At 31.9% G+C, this 14,198-nt stretch overlaps 1 protein-coding gene across 2 annotated transcripts in view; it reads right to left on the bottom strand.

The window, feature by feature from the left end:
* LOC140447814 (WD repeat, SAM and U-box domain-containing protein 1-like) overlaps window positions 1–14,198 on the bottom strand; it is a 156,832-nt gene that overhangs the window by 59,258 nt on the left and 83,376 nt on the right. For both annotated transcript variants that reach the window (XM_072540687.1, XM_072540688.1), the window contains exons 6-8: window positions 13,742–14,074; window positions 7,147–7,378; window positions 5,147–5,318 (exon numbers count right to left, since the gene is read on the bottom strand). In XM_072540687.1, the coding sequence (XP_072396788.1) occupies window positions 5,147–5,318; window positions 7,147–7,378; window positions 13,742–14,074 (737 nt within the window). The remainder of the gene's footprint in view (window positions 1–5,146; window positions 5,319–7,146; window positions 7,379–13,741; window positions 14,075–14,198) is intronic.

Genomic DNA, 14,198 nt, shown 5'->3' with positions numbered 1-14,198 from the left:
GTAGCAATACTGTTTTACTCGCTCTATCTGCGTCCCACTAATGTAAAGATGAGCCCCATTTATATTCTCCTTGCTGATAATCATTTGTTTCGTTTTGTGGGTATTAATGTTTAGTCCGTACTGTTGACTGTACTCGTTTATTCTGTCCATTAGCCTCTGAAGTCCCTCTAAACTATCTGCTATCACCATGGTGTCGTCGGCATATCTAACATTGTTTACTCTTTCACCATTTAGAAGGATGCCTTCGTCTATTCCGTAAAGACAACTCTTAATATAAATGTGAAAATATAGAAATGAAGAAAAAAAGGCTCGTAAGGTAAAGACGCCAATTAAGGCCACGTTAAGGTTTAAATGTCTGTAATATTTTATTCAGCAAAAATATGGGGGGAAAAGTCTTATATACGTATTGACTAACATTTTAGCTATCGAATTTCACGATAAAATACTTAATAAATAAGTAAAGAAATATAAAATTTTAACATTGAATAAATCATTAACATTGAATATTTGGCCTTATTTGGAACAGGTAACTTAATAAGGCCAGTTTCATTTTTTCAAGAAATTTACATGCATAATAAATTTTAAACCTAACAATTAAAGAATAAATACAAAGTTTAGTGAAAGAAACTTTTATTCATATTAAAAACAAAAATTTGTCAATACATTAAGTACATATATCGCACATTTACACACATCGAAGACATACAAATATATCATTGTCTTTTATTAATCCTATACATTCCTTGTGGATATACTTATAACAACAAACACACTTGCGCATATCAGTCACTCTATCGTCATCACACAAGAAACAGTACCATGAATCTTTTTTAAATTTGGTTTTGGTTTTACTGAGCTATGAGATTTTGCATTAAATAAATCTCTGGTAACTTCTTGTGCTTTCGCATTAATGATCTGTCGACGTTTTTTTGTTGATACTTTTAACTCCGGTGTAATTAGCAAACCAATGGAACTAAAACTTGCATTTAGTACTTTACATGGCTCTGTTTCACTTATTTTTATCATATTTATTAGACGTGTAAACTGTATCATTATAATCCTCGCTGGAAGCTGTACCACTTGTGTAATACCCAGATGAGTCACTGTCTTTATCTGAGATGTAAGTTTGAAAAACTTTAGTCAGTTGCAAAAAGCAAAACTGTTTTGCTTTTTTTGGTAATTTTTCTTTTCTCACTACTCGAGAATGGTTTACTTTTATTATTTTTGTTTACACCGCTGCAGGATAGCTGTTTTTCGAAATTTGTATTATTTTTGTCAGTTGTTTTAATTTCTGGTTCGGTTGTAGGGTTTTCTTGAAAATCTTAGGCGATTGTTTCAATCTTTCGTTTTCTCAGACAATTAGGTGTAAAGGCAGCATCCAGAATAGCATCTGGATTGAATGACCATATTCCAGTTGCTTCAAATCCAGAACAAAGTTTTTTTTTGCGTCATTACGTTTTTCCAAACCGGCATAAATATTTGCCCAAACCTTGCTCGGTTGATGGTACGTTCGTTATTATGGTTTACCCAAAAATTTGACACCTCCTTATCCCAATAAGATTCAAAACTCTTGAATACTGCTTTATCGAGTGGTTGAAACTTATGGGTGGTGTTGGACGGTAGACAAAACAGAGTTACATCTTATTTTATTGCAGCTTCTACAATTCTAATGTCTAAATGAGATGAAGCTTCATCAAAAATTAAACGGGCTGGTCCAGGATTTTTGAATCGGCAAAAGTGATCTAACCACTCTATAAATGCATCTGCTGTTATACTTCCTTTCTTGGTCATTATAATTTTTGTTTCTGCTGGAATATTACAATACCGTTCTGGTTTAACTCGTTGCCCTTTCATAATGATAAGTGGCGGAATGCTGTTGTCTATGTCCTTGCCACATGCCACGATTGTTATATTTTCGCCGTGATCTGGTGCTACGATATGCACTATTTTAGCACCTTTACTAGCCAATACAGTTTGTTGGTGATGCAGTGTAAGCTAGCATCCTTTTTGTCCATGTTGGTAATTTGATCAGATTTTCCTGCGAAAGCATTTTCATATAAAATCTGTCGAAGTTTTTCGAAATAGTCACTAATAACTATAAGATTTCATTTTTGGGCTCAGGCCAAATTGAGTTTTTGAGCCCAACGCTTTACAATATCAGGATGCCTAGAAAAAAACAATTTTATCCATTTTTTTCTAGCTATCTCGTTTTTATCCTTTTTTTTTATAATATTTTGGGGTTAATATTATACCCACGTCACACAATGTTTCTATACGCCTAACCAATTCATCTTTCTGAGGTTTTGTAAGTAATAAGGTCAATGAATTGGCCTTATTAGGGCACTGTCTACTTTTCTATTTAACATGAAAGAACAATAAAAAAAGCAATATAGCGAAAAACAGTACCAGTTCCTAAAAGAGTATTAATTTTCTATTGCTTTACAAAGAAATAGTATTTGATATATATTATTTAAGTAACTTTATACTGATTTTATAACTTACCTAAAATTTATAACCGAACTTCGGTACCGTAGTAAACAAATGTCTAGTATACTTCACGCTGCTGTTTGGTACTACCAACTGAATGACGTAGACGATTTTGACTGCGAAAGCGATTTACAGTGACATCTAGTATATAATATCTATATTTAAGGAAATATTTACAATTGCCTTATTATGACAATGGCCTTATTTGGCGTCACTACCTTATGGTATTTATTATTAAAATAGTACTACTTGCAAATACTATGAAAATTGTGAAACATAAATGATAGAGTAACTACTAGTGTTGGAATAGGTGTAAAAGAGATTTAATAAATTTAAAAGTGATATGTCGATGGTATCAGAGCTTAGTGTTGATAGGTGCATAGATATGGTGGATATGCATGCAGTATAGCTAAAGTGAGATATATAAAAGACTTCGGATTAAGACGAGATTAGAATTTTTATTAAAAAACATAAAAACAAATGTATAACAGGGTCTTCATCTTTGCGACAAGGTTCAATATAAACGGTGTTATAAAATGGGTTTAAAAAAAGAGGTATTAGTAAATACCTTCCATATTGTTAATATAATTGCTCATAACTGTAAAAATACTCTTGAATAAAATACGGGATGTTTGTCATCGAGTTGTGTAAGAATAGGTATACGCAGCTATCAGAAAATGTCTAAACTATGTTCAGTAAACGTCATGTTATGAGCTCGTCATCCGAAAAAGCTCATTCTGGACGTCGGATTAAAAGGTCATGTATTTCATTTATTGATTACGCCGCAGTTAATTGATGTAATTATTAAAGTGTTGCTATAACAACTGTTTTGAGTAGATAAAGTATCACTTTAACCGCAAGGGTAGATAAAGTGACACTTTAACAGCAAGAGTAGATAAAATGTTTTAACTTTTTTTTATTCAATAAAATTTACAAATTCAAACACATTAAGGATTAAAAACAACTGAAATTTTACAATTAACATTATTAGAAATATCTATTTTTGGAGCATCACAACTTGTACTCGTTTGCTTAAACACTTGATTCGAGGTACTAAATTGATTCTCTGGTCCGCCAAGTATACACTTGGATACAGCAATCTTATTGCTTATTAACTCTTCAATGTAAGATTCTGCAACAGATGACGATTTCCATCCACCTAAACGTTTAACTTTTACTAGATCAGCTCCAGAATTTGCGAACATAGTAGCTGAAGAACGACGGAAACAATGTCCCGTGTACATTTTTGAATTTGCAAGTTTCAAAAAATCTGCAATCTTCTTGGGGATATTATATATAGTGTTAATCCCCACCGGTTGAGTCGTGCACTTTTGCTGTCGGTAATTTACAAAAAACTTACTTTTTTGGACTTTTTAGCTTGGTATCCTCCACTCAGGTTTTTTAGTAAGGTGGTTAACTTGCTGAATTTAGAAACGTCACAATTTTCATTCACCAACAACGTACGCTTCAGCATCGAATAATACGACCATAATGGCAATGGCATCGCTTTCTTCGACTTTTCAGAAAAATACGCCAGAAGTATTTTTTCACTCATGCCATTGATATCCTTAATGCTTTTCCACTTTTAAAAGACTGGTATTCTTTCTCATACATCATCCTAGATTTTTGTAGCAACAATAAACTTTCTGCTTCCAACGCTGCATTTTCTACATCTGATCGCAGGTTTTCCTTTTTTTGTGTCAATTCTTTTCCGCCCATTTCGTATTTATTCACTTTGTACACAAAACGCAACAATATTCTCCGCAAAAACCAAAACGTAACATTTGTTTGATATTTGTTGACAGAGTAATTCATATCCCTAGCAACGGAGCAACACAATTGCGATTTTTGTGCCAAAAATGACAATTTTCTTTGAAATTCTATTTTTCACCTGAACTTGAAGTCTTGCTATAGAAAAAAATGTTGTATTGCACACGACGATAAAATCGCATTATCTTCTCGAGCATAATTAGCGTCTCGACTGACGTCTCGACGCTAAAAAACGCTCTCAAAGATAAAGTACAATTTTATCGTCTTGTATAGTTTGTCTCAAAATATATCGTTTTGACTTTCCCGTCCTTAAAGGATTAGTGGTATTATCGTCATTATTAATAGACAAATACGTTTTAAATTTCTACCTGACCGCTCAGGGTTGAATCAGGTACGGCTAATGTAATCAGTCATTAAAAATCTCTACTTGATACTGTGTGTATAGTATATTAGTGAAGATTGTTCGTAACAAATATGTTTCGTCCACGGAAAAATAATCGCTCGAGATCTACTAAACATAATCAAAAGCATTTGTCATTGGACGCAAAAAAATAGTTAAAAATGTGTGTCATACTTTAATACATAGGGGCCTAATCACATATTTTTTTGCGTCCAATGACAAATGCTTTTGATTATGTTTAGTAGATCTCGAGCGATTATTTTTTCGTGGACGAAACATATTTGTTACGAACAATCGTCACTAATATACTATACACACAGTAGCAAGTAGAGATTTTTAATGACTGATTACATTAGCTGTACCTGATTCAACCCTGAGCGGTCAGGTAGAAATTTAAAACGTATTTGTCTATTAATAATGACGATAATACCACTAATCCTTTAACGACTAATAACTTAATAACTAATATTTAAGTATAAACGAACTTACTGCTGCGTCCCATAATATAGTACAGCCATCTTGTGAACATGAAGCTAGTGTATTTCCATTTGGAGAAAATTCTACGTGATTTATTGCGTAAGTATGACCTTCTAAAGGCGAAAAACAATGTTCTTCTGCATTATTTTCTTTTGAAATTTTAAACATTCTAACTAATTTATCACTGAAAAAGAATAAATATTATAGAATATTACAAAACGTTTTTTAAATTGTTTATTTTAATTTTGTTTTAGTTTAGTTTTATTTTTCTTCGTATATTTATCTATGGAATAGATACAAGGGGAAGTTAATATCGCTACCTATCACAAAAAGTAAAATTTAAGAAGATTTACCAAGTAAAAAACAAAAGTTTAAATTTCTTATAAATAAATAAATTTACTGAGACACAAAATCGGACACCTAAATACTGAGAAAATATTTTCTCAGAAATTTCTAAGAAATATTTCCGGTGTGCTATGTAGTCATTAATATTTTCTTAATATACTATTTGACTATTTACACCTGTAATATTTAGTTTGGGAAAAATAATTTAAGAGACCATCTGAAAATTTTTTGAGACACTAAATAATTTCTCTTTAGTTTTTTTCTTTAAATCGCTACCTAGTTTAAATTGTGATTTTTGAGTAACTTAAATGTTCAAGGTATTTACATAAACCACTTATAGCACGTAATATTTTTCCGTATTCCAGAAATTAGCTAAAGTAACCTTTTTGCGACAGAAGAAGAGCTGCTTACTAATGAATTAGTCCATCAAGCTGAGTCCCAACGTAGAATTTCAATTATTCGTATAAAAAGTTTTAGCATCGACGATTACTACAATTTTTAGTCCATAAATCCATCAGTCCTTTCCGGCTTATTTGGAATATACTGCTGAAATGCAGATCTACCATGAAATGATTCTAGCATTTTATCAATCGTTACAAATTTAGAAACGTTGTTGTTTCTATTTGCATCTATAAAAATAATCATTAAAATTTTTCCTACAGGGGACTGATTTATCAAACTGTTTCCTAAGTTCACTGTAATCCACAGTATCAAATCACATAGCCCTCAATAGAAGCTGAAACCGATTAAAGTGAAAACCAATAAAAAATTAAACCGAAAAAGACCTAATACTGCCTTTTTTGCAAGATATCTATTTGTGTGTTGAACTGTTTCTTTGAGTATGAAGTCGCGAAATTACAATTTCTGAGCCTAAAGAAACTTAACCGCTTTTTTGGCAATTTTAGTGACTTCGCTGAACTGAGTGACAATATTCTTTACTCTGGTTTTAATTTTTCATGAAAATATTGGGAATTTGTTCCATAAAGTTTTCTTGTTTTTTTTCAATAACAGACATACCTCGTACGATATTTGTGTCAACTACATCTTCACCTTTAGAGAACTCCAAGTCTGATTCATGGTTACTAGTTGTCTCTTGTCCTTTATCCACACGTTCTGTATCATCAGAGCCACTTAACACTTCTTTGTTGCTTGAAACCTTCTCTTTCAGTTTCAGAAGACGTTTTTGGTCTTCTTTGTAATGTGTCCTAATCAAGGAGAAGACAAAAAGGATGCTAGAAATAGCAGACATGAAAACACTAAAAAAATTTATGGTAAAATACTATGGGACGGAGCTAAAAGAACAGATATACGACATAAATGCAAGGTGAAGAACATGAAGCACTTAGTAAGAAATAGAAGAGTATAATGTAATGATCATATAAGCCGAATGAAAACAAATAGAGTAGTAAAGAAGGCAATGGACGGTTTCTCAATAGAAAGACGATCAGTAAGAAGACCACGCAAACGATGGAATGATAACTTACTGGAGGCACATTAAAAACAGACTGAGTCATGTCTACATAAAAAGAAGAAGAATAAGAAGATTTATAGTGCATTTAGATAAAAAATGGATTGACAGTAATATATTCAGCAACTGCGATGCTTAGATACTAAGTATATATCAATGATTATTAATATTTATTATTTAATGTTAAAAATTTCCATACCCAGATCCAAGGGCTAACAAATTTTTCCCACTAAAGCAACAGCTATTGACAGATCCCTCCAAGACATCATCCAATTTTTCAAGCAGCATTACTATGTTTGCATTATCATTTTCTATGGGAAATAGGTGAGTTTCTGATATACGGTCTCCATTATGACTGTATTGATTCATTTCTGAGTCTAGTGTAAGGCTGTCTGTAGTATCCCAAATGATGATATTTTTATCATTTGAACCTATAAGAATATGGATAAAAAGTTAGTATGCCTGATTTTGATTTAAATGACTACTACTACACCAAAATCGTAAAAAAAACGGGTGTGGCAGTCCAGTGGGACTGCCGGTAGAAGTTACACTTCTATACACGCATTCGCCGTTACAAATTTATTTGGGAGAAAAATAAACAGAATTAATAACAACTTACTAACAATTAATAAACAACATTTGACCTGTAATAGGAGTATAGTAAATGAAGGATTGAATCAATATTTTGATGAAAATGTATATTTTTATTTTCATATATGTATATGAAAGAAGTTGAATGCAAAAATTTTTTTATACATACTCTGCAGTAAAATTCATTGTTTATTTTGGCATTAATATAAAAATACAATACAATACACTGCAACATAATTCAATATAATAATACAATAAAAAATTAAAATGCAATATTTATAATTATTTAAAAATTACAATAATATACATAAAAAAATACAGTACAATACAGTGCAACATAATTCAATATAATAATACAATACAAATTAAAATGCAATATTCATAAGTATTTAAAAATGAGAATAATATACATAACTTTTCTACTTACGCATATGTTTAATTTACCATGTAATAATATTAATAAAAAAGTCCTCCCCGACTGGGAATAGAACCCCGGTCTCCTGCGTGACAGGCGGGGATACTGACCACTATACTACCGAGCACATGACACAAACGTATTTCAAAATTGACAGTTCTGGGTCATACAGTGATTTACTGAGATTATTATTTTGAAATACAAAAGACTAATATAATTATGAACATTTAATAAATAATACAAAACATATCACATAAATAATAATATTAATAAATATTTTATTATATATATAATATTATATGTATATATATATATATATATATATAATATATATATATATATATATATATATATATATATATATATATATATAATATTAAATATATATACGAAAGGAACATTTTTATATTCGAGAGAGGAAGAGAGAGAAAATATATCTTCTGTCTCTCTCTTACTCATTATCTTACATATGTAATGATTTCACAGATTCACTCCCATATAAATTTCCAACGTGGAGCGCGCGTATAGAAGTATAACTTCAATAACTAGATATGCAATATATGGAGTGACATAAAATAAATGAAATAAAAAATGAAAAAAACCTGTAAAATTTGTATTCTTATTTCAGAAGAAACAGCGAATATGGACAGCATTAACTAAATTTTATTAAGTTTGAAAATACCTTCATTACAATAAAACACAAGGCTATCTAAAAAATACAGGTTACTGAATTAATACAAGTAACATATTATTCAAAACAAAACTTCCATGTCAAACGATAAAACTAAAATAATCAAGTTAAAAATAAACCATAATAAGACAGAATTATAACAAGCAAAAGTATAAGTAAAAGCAATATATACTTAGCTAACAAATAAATAGAAAAAGTAGATGACGCGTTATGGTATGTATATATCTTATGGTCTCTCGAAAAAGTAGGCCGGAAATTGTTATTAACAAATAACTTATAACAAAAAACAATTTTCCGAATCGCTTTGAGTAAAGTTGGAAAGCGTTAAAATTGCTTTTTGTTGGAAATAATAATTAGTGATTTTTGGGGTATTTTTTTTTCTAAAAAACTACTAAATGAATTACAATTCTACAAAAAGCTTTCTAATCTTTAAACCTTCAAGTACAAGAAAGAATAATATTTTAAGAAGGATAAATGAATTCTATCTTACTTAAAGCATAGAACCAAATATTTCGAATATGCATTTCGAGTAATCTATTGCTGTATACGATAAGAGTGTACGGTTGCAGCGATACAGGCACGCGGCGTTTAGAAATCTTTGTTTAACTTTATAACTATGTTTTTAAAAAGATAGAAACCGCTGATCCTTGTCAAAATATTCTTATTTATACGTGAAAGTTTAAAGAACTAGAGTAGAATTGTAGCGTATTAAATTAGCTTTAATTAGCGCGCTGTATTTCCTGACATGATTTTAGCTGCTTCATCTTTTGTATATTTGTTTTCAGCTGTTATCACTGCTTGGGCAGATTCGATGTAATTATAAGGATCGAATTGTTTTCTAATGCCCCTTTGTCCGATTCTTCTCGATCGACGATGGTAATACAATAAAATGTTGAAGTCGTGGAGTAAAAATTATAGTTTTATTGACAGCTACTAATAATAACACTATAGATGTTAATTAGGTAACGTTATATAATAGACTGCGCTCAAATGAGCTCAAATCCCCAATTTATAATTTCACAAATAATGTATTTCTCAGCGCAGAGGTTAATGCTTCTATCATACTAACACACTTTCAACTATTAGCTTACAATAAATTTAATCTAGGCCGTTATTGCACTTAGGAACACTTAGTAAGTTCAATTGGAAAATATATTAGTCGGCAATTTATTAAATCTGCAGGTTTGCGTGAATGGAATCTAATTATTAAAATATTACACTATATGTTTCACAATGTTTGAATTATACACGGTGAAACTATATAAGATTGAGAAGTTAAAAATAATGTGAGATTACAAATTAAGGGATTACTTTGTGATTGAACACTGCTTCCAAGTATTTTAATTATTTGACAACTTCAAAATTGTATTCATTTATCGAATAATTTTGTCTAATTCTTTGTCTTTGATTTTTGGTAACTACCATATACTTGGTAGTCGTGATATGACAGTCGTGATATGAAAATTATATCTAATTTATATTGGAATCAAACTGCCAGGTAAGAATTGACAACCAGTATACCCAAAATATTAAAATACAGAGAGGAGTCCGCCAGGGTTGCGTGCTGTCCCCACTACTTTTCAATGTCTACAGTGAAGCGGTATTTCAAAAAGCGCTCTCAGACACAATAGAAGGTATATCTATCAGTGGAGAAGTTTTGAATAACTTACGTTTTGCAGACGATACAGTAATAATGACGAATAACAATAATGATTTACAGAACGTAATGCAACGCATTAATGAACGCTGTCATGAGTACGGACTGAAAATAAATAAAAAGAAAACTAAATGCATGATCATGACTAAATCTGACATGCAAATATCCAACTGACTATTGAAGATACTGCAATTGAGAGTGTTAATAACTATAAATACTTAGGAACATGGATAACATCAGATGTAGACCAAACCAAAGAAATTAGGACACGCATTGAAATAGCACGTGCATCATTCATTAAACTTAAAAAGTTTCTTTGTTGTCGGGATATAAGGTTAGAACTACGCCTGAGAATGCTTCGATCTTACGTGTTCTCTACTCTTCTTTATGGCTTGGAAGCGTGGACACTAAAACAAGTCCATCTGAATAAGTTGGCCGCCTTTGAATTTTGGTGTTACAGAAGAATCCTACTCATGGATTCAAAGAATGTAAAACGTGGAAGTAACTAGAAGGATAGGAAATGAGGCGGAAATAATATTAACTATCAAAAGACGAAAACTTGAGTACTTGGGACATGTGATGAGAGGGCAAAAAGACGCATTACTACAACTTATTATGCAAGGAAAAATCCGAGGAAAGCGAAATGTGGGAAGGCGAAGAATATCCTGGCTTAAGAACTTAAGGGAATGGTTTGAATGCAGTAATGCAGAACTTTTTAGAGCGGCAGTCAACAGAGTCCGCATAGCCATGATGATTTCCAACCTTCGATAGAAGATGGAACTTAAAGTAGAAGAATATACTTGGTCCTATCTTCGTTGACCTTAAGGCCAGTTTGCCTGACCCCGCATTCAAAAACGGTAACAATTTTTTTCGCATCTCTGGTGAATTGTGCAATTGTGTCGACATCGTCAGAAAGAGGTTAATTCTGGTCCTGCTTTCCTAACTGCGTGTTCAAAAGCTAAGTTGAATACTAAAGAGGAAAATGGATCATCTTGTCTTATACCCATTTGAATTTGAAACTTATCTAATGTACAGCTACCAATTCTGATACTTGTTCTTCTTCTCTTTATATAGATATGACTCTCTCTGTTTTTCAATGTGCCTCTAGTAAGTTGTCGTTCCATCGTTTTCGTGGTCTTCCTACTGATCGTCTTCCTACTTTGGAACGGTCTCTTGCCGTCTTTACTATTCTATTTGTTGTTATTCGATTTATATGATCATTCCATTCTACTCTTCTATTTCTTAGCCAGTTTTTAATGTTCTACACCTTGAATCTACGTCGTATATCTGTACTTCTAGCTCTGTCCCATAGTGTCTTACCATTAATTTTTCTAGGTGTTTTCATCTCTAGTGTTTCTAAAATCCTTTTTGTTCTTTCTTTCGTTTCTTTTCCGATATCTTTATTTCTCCATATTGTTTCATTTAGGCAGCCAGTGGCTCTGTTTGTTCTATTCACTTGATCTTCTACTTCAGTTTCGAGCTTTCCGTAGCTAGATAATGTGATGCCTAGATATTTAAACTCCATCACTTGTTCTATTGTCTGACCTTGCAGCTCCAATTTACATCTTAGTTAATTTGCTGTTGTAACCATGCATGTTGTCTTCTTTGGGGCAATTAACATGTTCAATTTTCTGGCGGTTATAATTAAGTGGTGAAGCATACGTTGTAAATCATCTTTATTTTGAGAGAGTAGTATTGCGTCGTCTGCATAGCAAATTATTTTAAGTTGTTTTTCTCTCATTTGGTATCCTTTCCATTTTTCCTTTTGGTAGTTGATGAAACTGGTGGCTAGAAATATAAAAACGTTGCATGTTTTGATCTCCAAAAAGTCTTAGCGACTCCCCAATCGAAACCATGCTTAACAAATCCTTTTTCACTGCCAATGTAAGAAATTATTAATCTACTGCCTTTACCAGAAGGTGGGGAAATACCAGTAGACCAACCTTCCATAAAGGCTTACCTGGAGCTTAATATATTTTTATCTGACCAAATTTTTTTTAGACTATGACCTGAGTTAACCAATCTTAAGAATTTTCGTATGGATCTTAGATAATTTCTTCTCCAATATATTATCTCCTTCCGGTCAATCAAAAGTGATTTTCGGTCTGATTTCTCCCGCCAGAAATTTAATTCTTTTAAAGACCGATACAATTTAGTTCGTCCGATATGAGGCAAATCCGGGTCGTCTCTAACTTCTTGTAAAATTTTGTTTATGTTTGATATTTCTTTTTTGAAAAAAAATCCATGAATTTTCCTTCGAATACCATTTCTGGCAAATTCATCAATTTCAGTAGGCTTTTTCCCTGTGTTTAAGTGTTTGTTTGTGTTTGGGTTAGCTATACCGTGTTTTTTTCTTTGTGATAGGAACCTATATATAGTTAACTCTCCTACGCCAGTCATGTTGGCACAACTTTCAACTATGTTGCGAACAGTGTTTGTGGGATTCTGAGAAACCAGAGCATCGCGAACATTCAGGACAATAGTCTTCTCTCTTGGTGAATAGACAGACTTACTTACTGTACGCAACAGTACCGGTGTAAAACTTGATGATGTTGATGATGAAGCCATCACAAACAATCCAACAAAACGAGCACGGGCGAAAGGTACGTATATGTTCGTAGGTATATGGAATAAAAAATCAGTCACGCACTGCATATAATTCGCAAAAGAAATATTCGAGACGCTAATTACTGCCGTAGACGCGGAAACACCGACGAGCCGTAAATTACATGCGATCAAAAACGTACTAACAAAAAAATTGTTTTCGTTCGTAATAACTTCACCCTTTTAAGTTAAGTTTCGAATATAAACTGAACAAACGAGGCACGTGGCCAAAGCATACCCATTATATTATTAAAAATCTGGGGAATTCCATCCTAATTACCTTGCAACGAATAGTACCTTCGGATATGAATTCCAGGTTTTCTAGTAAAGTGATTAAACGCGAAGATTAGTATTGAAATATCCAAAGAGATAAGGTATTCGTATATACAAAATTGTTAATGGTTAAATTCTTATTTTTATTAATATAATATAATAACCAACATTAGTCGTGAACGTTTTAATTGTTTTTTTGCTAAATATATTAGTATTAAAATATTATTAATATTATATATAACAGTATTAAAACATTATATTATTATTTAATGAATAAACACCTCAGGAACGTATATGATTTACGACCGTTTTATGAGTTTGAGGCACATTTCGTGCTCTCAACAATTTGTGGACGGAGAATAGTATAGTCTTCGCGATAAGTCGATATGGTATCTCTTCTTTTAGCGTCTGAAACCTATTTTGTATTCACAATTCGCAAAAACAATGAATGCTAGTTTTATAAATCGAACTGATTAATTAAATATAAAATAATTTTAGTTAAAATTTTAACAACATAATTGGAAACAACATAAAAACAATATTTTTTAGCACAATATACTTACCAGAAGCTATAATTGACAGATCCTTGGAAATAGTGGCACAATTAACATATCTATTATGTCCATCTAGAGAAGCCACGCAATTACCTTCGTTATCCCAAACTTTAACTAGTTTATCCACACTTGTCGACACCAGGTATTCTCCGTTATGGCTGTACCGTACACACGTTACTGACGAAGTGTGGCCATCGTATACATCAAAGAGCTCTAATGCCATTTCACTGACGGTTGAAGTTTTATTTTTTACTATAAATTTGGCTGTTATTATCCATATTTTGATTTCGTTACTGTTTCCGCTTGATGCGAGTTTGTACTGTCTTGCTAATGGGTTGTTCTCTACAAAAATAAAAATAACAATACGTTATTATAAAAATACTAATACGTTATTTTCCGGGTTTATAAGCCATTTTTCTGACGTTTTGTTTACAACTGCGGTAGACCTTATCAAAGGTAATGTGTC

This window comes from Diabrotica undecimpunctata, chromosome 8 (assembly GCF_040954645.1).
Source record: "Diabrotica undecimpunctata isolate CICGRU chromosome 8, icDiaUnde3, whole genome shotgun sequence".
Taxonomy (NCBI): Eukaryota; Metazoa; Arthropoda; class Insecta; order Coleoptera; family Chrysomelidae; genus Diabrotica; species Diabrotica undecimpunctata.
The sequence above is the reverse complement of the archived record's forward strand: the minus strand, read 5'-3'. Positions and strand labels throughout refer to the sequence as shown.